This window comes from Oncorhynchus kisutch, linkage group LG18, assembly GCF_002021735.2.
Source record: "Oncorhynchus kisutch isolate 150728-3 linkage group LG18, Okis_V2, whole genome shotgun sequence".
Classification (NCBI taxonomy): Eukaryota; Metazoa; Chordata; class Actinopteri; order Salmoniformes; family Salmonidae; genus Oncorhynchus; species Oncorhynchus kisutch.
In genome coordinates this window covers 11,618,339-11,628,338 of record NC_034191.2, presented here as the reverse complement: position 1 = coordinate 11,628,338, position 10,000 = coordinate 11,618,339, and the positions used below count along the sequence as shown (strand labels likewise).

The 10,000-nt window shown below is 44.7% G+C and overlaps 2 protein-coding genes and 1 pseudogene across 5 annotated transcripts in view; all 3 read left to right on the top strand.

Moving 5' to 3' along the window:
• LOC109884500 (plastin-1-like) overlaps nucleotides 1–2,221 on the top strand; it is a 13,197-nt gene extending 10,976 nt beyond the window's left edge. For all 4 annotated transcript variants that reach the window (XM_031796793.1, XM_031796792.1, XM_031796790.1 and 1 more), the window contains exons 13-17: nucleotides 340–454; nucleotides 873–1,006; nucleotides 1,093–1,216; nucleotides 1,297–1,421; nucleotides 1,531–2,221. In XM_031796793.1, coding sequence (XP_031652653.1) covers nucleotides 340–454; nucleotides 873–1,006; nucleotides 1,093–1,216; nucleotides 1,297–1,421; nucleotides 1,531–1,669 — 637 coding nt within the window. In that variant the 3' untranslated portion in view covers nucleotides 1,670–2,221. The remainder of the gene's footprint in view (nucleotides 1–339; nucleotides 455–872; nucleotides 1,007–1,092; nucleotides 1,217–1,296; nucleotides 1,422–1,530) is intronic.
• A 3,910-nt stretch (nucleotides 2,222–6,131) lies between these two features.
• LOC116354788 (serine/threonine-protein kinase ATR-like) lies at nucleotides 6,132–8,626 on the top strand (annotated as a pseudogene).
• Nucleotides 8,627–9,867: 1,241 nt separating this feature from the next.
• The window catches only part of LOC109884505 (endophilin-B2), a 6,824-nt gene continuing 6,691 nt past the window's right edge, over nucleotides 9,868–10,000 (top strand). Inside the window, exon 1 of the mRNA XM_031796952.1 lies at nucleotides 9,868–10,000. This exon is cut by the window's right edge and continues 213 nt beyond it. The gene's annotated coding sequence lies outside the window, so the exon portion shown is untranslated.

Genomic DNA, 10,000 nt, shown 5'->3' with positions numbered 1-10,000 from the left:
ACATGTGGTGATTGGTGTGTGTGTGTGTTGATGTTTGCATGTGTTGATTGGTGTGTGTTGATGTTTACATGTGTTGATTGGTGTGTGTGTGTGTTGATGTTTACATGTGTTGATTGGTGTGTGTGTGTTGATGTTTGCATGTGTTGATTGGTGTGTGTTTGTTGATGTTTACATGTGTTGATTGGTGTGTGTGTGTTGATGTTTGCATGTGTTGATTGGTGTGTGTGTGTTGATGTTTGCATGTGTTGATTGGTGTGTGTGTGTTGATGTTTACATGTGTTGATTTGTGTGTGTTGATGTTTGCATGTGTTGATTGGTGTGTGTGTGTGTGTGTTGCAGTGACCTGTGTGATGCGGTGGTGATTCTCCAGTTGTATGAGAAAGTCAACGTCCCTGTAGAGTGGAAAAAAGTCAACAGACCTCCATACTCTGCACTGGGCAGTAACATGAAGAAGGTACACACACACATTTTAAATACTTTATTTGAATCCACCAATCAAATTGACAAAAAAAGGATCCCAAACATTTCAAAGGTTGATGTATGAGTTGCACTACAGAAAGCACCTGCTTCTCCAAACAGCCAGGCTGCCCATGACAGCTGAAACAGAGAGTACCTAGCCAATTGCTTTGCCCTAGTTTATGTCAGGCTTCTCAGCAAAGGCCTGCTCCACGTAGTCGTCCAATGAGCAGTCCACTTCCAAAACGAGCACCTACCCTGGCCTCCCCCACAACAACAATATCCGGCGTATTTGGCACACACACACACACATGCGCACACACACACACACACACAGAGACTCTCTTTTATCAATATATTGTTGATGAAAATACAGAGGATTTCCAGGCATTGTGTTGGTGTGTCTGTGTGTGTAGTTGGAGAACTGTACCTATGCGGTGGAACTGGGTCGGAATAAAGCTCGATTCTCATTGGTGGGAATTGGAGGAGTGAATCTGAACGAGGGAAGTCCCATGCACACACTGGCTCTGGTCTGGCAGCTGATGAGGAGGTATGTACAGTACAAACACGCACCTTTCCTTTTCACTTCGACATCTCTCTCACCTCTTACTATCCCTCTATCATCCCCCCCCCCAGGTACACTCTCCAGGTGTTGTCTGATCTAGGAGATGGGGAGAAGATTGGAGACCAGATCATAATCAACTGGGTCAACACTCAGCTCAAAGAGGGAGGCAAGGACTCACAGATCAGCAGCTTCAAGGTGGGTGTGTACGTGTGTGAGTGTGCAGTGCACATTGTGTGCATGTGAACAGCTTTAATGTGTGTGTGTGTGTCCTGCAGGATAAGCTGATCAGTACTAGTCTCCCAGTGATAGACTTGTTAGACACCATCGCCCCCAAATCTATCAAAGAGGAGTTGGTGAAGAGAGGGGAGCTCAGCGATGCAGACAAGCTCAACAACGCCAAGTAAATAACCCCTGACCTGTAACCTCTGAACTCTAAATGACCTCGACCCCCAACCTCTAACCTCTTACTTCTGACTGACCTCTTTCCCTTCCCTTTTGTCTTCCTGTAGGTACGCTATCACGGTATCCAGGAAGATTGGAGCCCGTGTCTACGCTCTGCCTGATGACCTGGTCGAGGTGAAACCCAAGATGGTTCTGACTGTGTTCGCATGCCTGATGGGGAGGGGCATGAAGAAAGCTGACGGCTGAACACACACACACTCAGACACACTAACATACACTAACAGCCTGTCCCAATTGACTCCTTACCCTTTACCCTCTTCCTGTCTCCTGCACATCTAGTCTGTGATTAGATCAGTGTATATAATCAGAGCGCAGCTGAATGTTCATTAAACATTTATTTCATACTGATAGAACGCGAGCGGTTATGTGCCTAGTGTGCTCAAGGAGGCACTGATGGATCATTTTAATATCTCTAAATTATTAATGTATTAATTCATTCTGCGTAAAAGAAACAACAGAATAGAATTATAAATCTATGTAATGGAGGGGACATGAACCCTTTGGTTTCAATCACACACACACGCACACACACGCACACATACACACACCTTACAGAATTAAAAGTACAGACACACTACAGACCTGTAAATGTTGTGTAATTCTCTTGACTTAGTAAACTCAATCCACCCGAAGATAACAGACTGACATTTTGTTCATGCAAATTGTGTGTGTGTGGGAGGGGTGGTGCATTTTTGAATACTCAATCATAAACATGTATAATAAAACCCATTTAAGAAACACGTGTTTTTGACACCCTTCATCCGGGACTGAGATAAATGGAAACATAGGAAACAAAGGAGAACTGTGTGTTGGAATGAGGTCAGCCTTGTGGGATTTGATGCATGGTCTCAACTTTCATCTCAGTAACAATGCTGGGATGTGACTTAGTCCATTTAATTCACAGTTACATCTTCCCCTCTTGCCTCACTCCCACATTTCAACTGGCAGTGATAATTACTGTGCCACAGATACAGCTTTTTGGGCTGAGCCTCAGAGGTGGAAACACAAATGGCAACATTTTGGAGCCAAACACTGATGCTCAGCCTGATAATGGAAATAAACCACACGAGACCTACAAACTCTTAGAATATATACCACAAGAGACCTACAAGCTATTTGAATAAATACACAAGAGCTCTTAGAATATGAAGTACCAGTCAAAAGTTTGGACACACCTACTCATTCAAGGGTTTTTCTTTATTTATACTATTTTCTACATTGTAGAATAGTGAAGACATCACAACTATGAAATAACACATATGCAAATATGTAGTAACCAAAAAGGTGTTAAACAAATCAAAATACATTTTGTATTTTAGATTCTTCAAAGTAGCCACCCTTTCTTTGCCTTGATGACAGCTTTGCACACTCTTGGCATTCTCTCAACCAGCTTCACCTGGAATGCTTTTCCAACAGTATTGAAAGAGTTCCCACATATGATGAGCAGTTTTTGGCTGCTTTTCCTTCACTCTGAAGTCCAACTCATCCCAAATCATCTCAATTGGGTTGAGGTTGGGTGATTGTGAAGGCCAGGTCATCTGATGCAGCACTCCATCACTATCCTTCTTCGTCAAATAGCCCTTACATAGCCTGAAGGTGTATTTGGTCATTGTCAGTTTGAAAAACATAGTCCCACTAAGCGCAAACCAGATGGGATGGTGTATCGCTACAGAATGCTGTGGTAGCCATGCTGGTTAAGTGTGCCTGCAAACTTGATGATTGAGTTGGAGGCGTGCATGGCCACGCAGTCATGGGTGAACAGGGAGTACAGGAGAAGGCTGAGAACGCACCCTTGTGGGGCCCCAGTGTTGAGGATCATCAGCGTGGAGATGTTGTTTCCTACCCTCACCACCTGGGGCGGCCCGTCAGAAAGTCCAGGACCCAGTTGCACAGGGCGGGGTCGAGACCCAGGGTCTCGAGCTTGACGACGAGTTTGGAGGGTACTATGGTGTTAAATGCTGAGCTGTAGTCAATGAACAACATTCTTACATTGGTATTCCTCTTGTCCAGATGGGATAGGGCAGTGTGCGGTGTGATGGCGATTGCGTAGTCTGTGGACCTATTGGGGCGGTAAGCAAATTGGAGTGGGTGTAGGGTATCAGGTAGGGTGGAGGGGATATGATCCTTGACTAGTCTCTCAAAGCACTTCATGATGACAGAAGTGAGTGCTACAGGGCGATAGTCATTTAGTTCAGTTACCTTGGCTTTCTTGGGAACAGGAATAATGGTGGCCATCTTGAAGCATGTGGGCACAGCACACTGGGATACGGATTGATTGAATATGTCCATAAACACACCAGCCAGCTGGTCTGCGCATGCACTGAGGACGGGATGCTGTCTGGGCCGGCAGCCTTGAGAGGGTTAACACGTTTAATGTTTTACTCATGTTGGCCACGGAGAAGGAGAGCCCACAGGCTTTGGTAGCGGGCTGTGTCAGTGGTACTGTATTGTCCTCAAAGCGAGCAAAGAAGTTGTTTAATTTGTCTGGGAGCAAGACGTCGATGTCCGCAATGGGGCTGGTTTTCTTTTTGCAGTCCGTGATTGACTGTAAACCCTGCCACATACGTCTCGTGTTTGAGCCGTTGAATTGTGACTCTACTTTGTCTCTATACTGACACTTTGCTTGTTTGATTGCCTTGCGGAGGGAATAGCTACACTGTTTGTATTCGGTCATGTTTCCAGTCGCCTTCCCATGATTAAAAGCGGTGGTTCGCGCTTTCAGTTTGTGTGAATGCTGCCCTCAATCCACGGTTTCTGGTTAGGGAAAGTTTTAATAGTCACCGTGAGTATAACATCACCGATGCACTTGCTAATAAACTCGCTCACCGAGTCAACGTATACGTCAATTGTCTGAGGCTACCCGAAACATATCCCAGTCCACATGATTGAAGCAATCTTGAAGCGTGGAATCCGATTGGTCAGACCAGCATTGGATAGACCTGAGCATGGGAGTTTCCTGTTTTAGTTTCTGTCTTTAGGCTGGGAGCAACAAAATGGAGTCATGCTCAGATTTGCTGAAGGGAGGGCTTTGTATGCATCACAGAAGTTAGAGAAGCAATGGTCCAGAATGCTACCAGCCCGTGTCGCGCATTCGATATGCTGATAGAATTTAGGAAGTCTTGTTCTCAGATAAGATTTGTTAAAATCCCCAGCTACAATAAATGCAGCCTTAGGATATAAGGTTTCCAGTTTACATAGAGTCCAGTGAAGTTCTTTCAGGGCAGTCGAGGTATCTGCTTGGGAGGGTATACACGGCTGTGACTATAATCAAAGAGAATTCTCTTGGTAGATAATGCAGTCGGCATTTGATTGTAAGGAATTCTAGGTCAGGTGAACAAAAGGACTTGCGTTCCTGTATGTTGTTATAATCACACCACGGAGTCATGAATCATAAGGCATACACCCCCGCCCTTCTTCTTACCAGAGAGATGTTTGTTTCTGTCGGCGCGATGCATGAATAAACCGGGTGGCTGTACTGACTCTGACAACGTATCCCGAGTGAGCCACGTTTCTGTGAAACAGAATGTTACAATCTCTGATATCTCTCCGGAAGGCAACTTGTGCCCTAATTTCGTCCACCTTGTTATCTAGAGGTTGGACATTGGCGAGTAATATGCTCGGAAGCGGTGGATGGTGTGCTCGCCTTCTGAGTCTCTCCTGTGGCGACCACGTTGTTTTGGGTTGGCCTCTGGGATTAGATCCAATGTCCAGGGTGGAGGTCCAAACAGAGGATCCGCTTCAGGAAAGTTGTATTCCTGGTCGTAATGTTGGTAAGTTGATGTCGCTCTTATATCCAATAGTTCTTCCCGGCTGTATGTAATAACACTTGAGATTTTCTGGGCTAACAATATAAGAAATCATACATAAAAAAACAAATTACTGCATACTTTTCTAAGGACCTGAAGGACCTGAAGCAAGGCGACCATCTCTGTCGGCGCCATCTTGCAAGGGTGGCTACTTTGAAGAATCTCAAAAATAAAATATATTTTGATTCGTTTAACACTTTTTTGGTTACTACATGATTCCATATGTGTTATTTCATAGTTTTGATGTCTTCAATAGTATTGTACAATGTAGAAAATAGTAAAAAGAAAGAAAAACCCTTGAATGAGTAGGTGTGTCCAAACTTTTGACTGGTACTGTATAATCACAAGACATCTACAAACTCAGGCTAGTAGTCCAGATTCTCAATCTCAGAACCACCTGCAGAAGTAGACAGACATACACAGTTATATTGCACAGTGGAAAAAGGCCAATGTGATCATCATATTCAATAGGACATGCTGGACAATGACAGTAACATGCAAATATTTAGATTTTTTCTCCCCACAGATATCCTATTCAATTACTGGTATGTGAATTCAGTAAATCTGTACATTTTACATCATATCTGCTGCAGTTTCCTCAAGGGAGAGCCGTTTGCGTTTGTAACTTGTCCGAATCAAGACTGGACCTCTACAGTTGCCATAGCCAAACGTCACTTTGGAGCGAAAGATTTCAAACGGCTCCTTTGAGGAAGACATGAGGGCCGAAATGTTGTCGTTTCTCTCATAACAGGGTATAATTTAGCCAGCTGTTTTTAAATAGAGCGTTTTGTGGACTGTTCACAGTCCCTGGTCTAAAGATGAAAGGCTTGGAAATGTCCGCTATGATACCTGCACTGCAGGAGCTAGCGAGGTGAGACTCGAGACTGCGCTGTCTATACGGTGGACATTGTTATTGTTTTGCTACTGTAGGTAACGTTAACTTAGCTAACATGCTAGCTAATGCTGGCTAACTTAGTACAGTTTTCCAACTGCTCCTCACATTGTTTAGTAAAATAATTTAACAGTATGACTTGATCAACGTCACTAATGCTAACTAGCTCGGTAGCTTGTTAATAGTACACTAAGCTCGCTACTGTAGCTAACTAATTAACTACATTGCTGTAACAACTTGTTGTCAATGCAGTAGGTTTAAATAATGCAAAAACAATTGACCTAGTGTCGTCCGGGTTAGGGAGGGTTTGGCCGGTAGCGACTCCTGTGGCGGGCCGCGCGCAGTGCACGCTAACCAAGGTTGCCAGGTGCACAGTGTTTCCCCTGACACATTGGTGCGGCTGGCTTCCGGGTTGGATGCACGCTGTGTTAAGAAGCAGTGCGGCTTGGTTGTGTATTGGAGGACGCATGACTTTCAACCTTTGTCTCTCCTGAGCCCGTACGGGAGTTGTAGCGATGAGACAAGATAGTAGCTACTAAAAAAATTGGATACCATGAAATTGGGGAGAAAAAGGGGTAAAAATTCAACAACAAAAAGAAAACAAAAGTGTTTCACAGCATGGCCAGTGCAATTGAGGCAATCTATTTTTCTTCTTCTTTTGTGTTAAAAAAAATCATAGCTGTGATTTCTCTCTCTCTGTATTCCAGGTGGATGGTAACAGTAGTAGTCTCAGTATGGGGTCCATTTCTCTCTCTCTGTATTCCAGGTGGATGGTAACAGTAGTACTCTCAGTATGGGGTCCATTTCAAGCAGTTGAAGCGTCTGGTGGAGGAGCCATCGTTCAGCCAGATCCTGATCCCTCTGCAGTCTGTCCTCATCCCCACACTGCCCTCTACTGGCCCTGCAAACACACTGCACCACAACGAATTCCCCGGACACTGGGCCTACCTCCATGGCTTTGACGATACAGTGGGTGTGGGGGGGAGAGGTCTGTCTTTCTGTGTGTGTGTGGGGGGGGGGGGGGGGTATAGTTTGTCTCTTTCTGTGTGTGTCGTGTCACATGGTGTGTGTGTGGGGGGGGGGGATAGTTTGTCTTTCTGTGTGTGTCGTGTCACATGGTGTGTGTGTGGGGGGGGGGGGGGAGTAGTTTGTCTTTCTGTGTCTGTGTCGTGCCACATGGTGTGTGTGTCTCATGATGATGTGTGTATAGGTGGAGATCCTAGCATCCCTCCAGGAGCCCAAGAAGATTGGCCTGAAGGGAGGTGATGGGAGGAGCTACACTGTGATGTGTAAACCTAAAGATGACCTCCAGAAAGACTGTCGCCTCATAGAGTTCAACTGCCTCATCAACAAGGTGTTTAACCTGTCACTTCTCCAACTGGCATCTGTACATCACTCTGCTGTAGCCCAGAGATGACAGAACACTTCAGACTATTGTGTGTGTTTGTGTGTGGGTACAGCAGCAGGTCAGCCTACTGTCGCTCCACAGCGGTGATGTCCGTGGTGGGCTACATCCTGGGTCTTGGAGAGAACATCCTGTTTGACTCATTCACCGGGGAGTGTGTTCACGTCGACTTCAACTGCCTCTTCAACAAGGTGTGTGTTGCTTGGACTTGCTTCTACCTCAACAAGTTCATGAGGCCAAATTGAATACATGCCTCTCGATCCCACCCCTTCTCTTTCTCTCTCCTCCCTCTCTTTCTCTCTCCCTAACCCCTCTCACTCTCTCAGGGTGAGACGTTTGATGTTCCGGAAGTGGTTCCGTTCAGACTGACCCAGAACATGGTCCATGCTATGGGCCCTATGAGGACAGAGGGGCTGTTCAGAACTGCCTGTGAAGTCGCGCTATGCCTGATGAGAGACCAGAGAACCACTCATGAGGTACACACACATATAAACACACACATATTAACACAGGGATTTAAATGAAGCTGTCCCTCTTGCCAGAGGCTACTCAGATCAACATGTGCCAAACTAGCCCACCAGGTGAGTGGGACTTCAAAGGACCAATGGTGGGGTGTACAGTTGTGTGTGTGTGTGTGTGTTTCACTGTACTGAAGACATTTCTCCCATGACCCTCTGGTAGAGTGGAGTAAACTCAAAGGACAATCCAAGACACAGGCCAGTGAGACTGGAGAGATAGTCAACGAGAAGGTACACACACACTCTATCCCTCTCTCTCTCTAAATAAATGTTCATATAAAACACAGTATCTCTAAATAAATGTGAAAGGATGAACTAACACATCCTTTCTCCCCTCCCAGGCCAAGACCCATGTGTGTGAGATTGATCAGCGTTTGCAGGGCGTGATAAAGAGTCGTAACAAGGTGTTGGGTCTGCCTCTGTCTATAGAGGGACACGTCCACTACCTGATACAGGAGGCTACCGACGGCAAACTACTGTGTCAGATGTACCTGGGCTGGGGACCTTACCTGTGATGCACACGGCTTCTCTGAGACACTGTTTACAATGTTCAATATTTGACTTGTTCTGTTATCAATGAAATTCTCTTCCCTTTTCATGTTTTTGTAAATCTGGAGTAATTGTTGTGTTTTTCATGGGGCAGTTGCAAATTTTACCGTAATAAAAAATATATATATTTTCTGAAATGTGTGTGTAATCTCATTACAGCTGCAAGTCTCTTGGGGTATGTCTCTATAAGCTTGACACATCAAGCCACTGGGATTTTGGCCCATTCAAGGCAAAACTGCTCCAGCTCCATCAAGTTGGATGGGTTCCGATGGTGTACAGCAATCTATAAATCATACCATAGATTGTCAATTGGATTGAGGTCTGGGCTTTGACTAGTCCATTCCAAGACATTTAAATGTTTCCCCTTAAACCACTCGAGTGTTGCTTTACCAGTATGCTTAGGGTCATTGTCCTGCTGGAAGGAAAACCTCAGTCCCAGTCTCAAATCTCTGAAAGACTGAAACAGGTTTCCCTCAAGAAACTCACTGTATTTAGCACAGATACATCATTCCTTCAATTCTGACCAGTTTCCCAGTCCCCGCCAATGGAAAAACATCCCCACAGCATTTGGTGGGCGGCCCTCTTTTGGTAGGTTTGTTGTGGTGCCATATTCTTTCCATTTTTTAAATGGATTTAATGGTGCTCTGTGGGATATTCAAAGTTTCAGATATTTTTTATAACCCAACCCTGATCTGTACTTCTCCACAACTTTGTCCCTGCTTGCTTAGTGGTGTTGCAGACTCTGGGGCCTTTCAGAACAGATGTATATCTACTGAGATCATGTGACACATAGATTACACACAAGTGGACTTAATTTAATTGTGTAACTTCTGAAGGTAATTGGTTGCACCAGATATTATTTAAGGGCTTCATAGCGAAGGGGGTGAATACATATGCACGCAATACTTTTCCGTGTTTGTTTTTTAAACAAGAACATTTTTTTCATTTCGCTTCACCAATTTGGACTATTTTGTTTATGTCCATTTACATGACATCCAAATTAAAATCAATTTAAATTACAGGTTGTAAATCAACAAAATAAGAACAACACCAAGGGGGTGAATACTTTTACAAGGCACTGTACATGAACCATTCACTCACACATGACAGAGGGAGTTTGACATTTTGCGGGACACCTAATCTTCTTCGCGTCATAGCGCGACAAATGTTCTTTGCAGCAGCCCATTGACGTCACCAAAACATCCCCTAAAGCCGCGAATAGAGAAACGAGCTGCTGGAGAGGTAAACAGATTCCGCTGTCATTCATTCAAACAACGCGAGCTGATATGATGGATATTCTTAGCTCCTCTGTGTGGAAAATGTTTTGACAGGATACATCACCGCTAG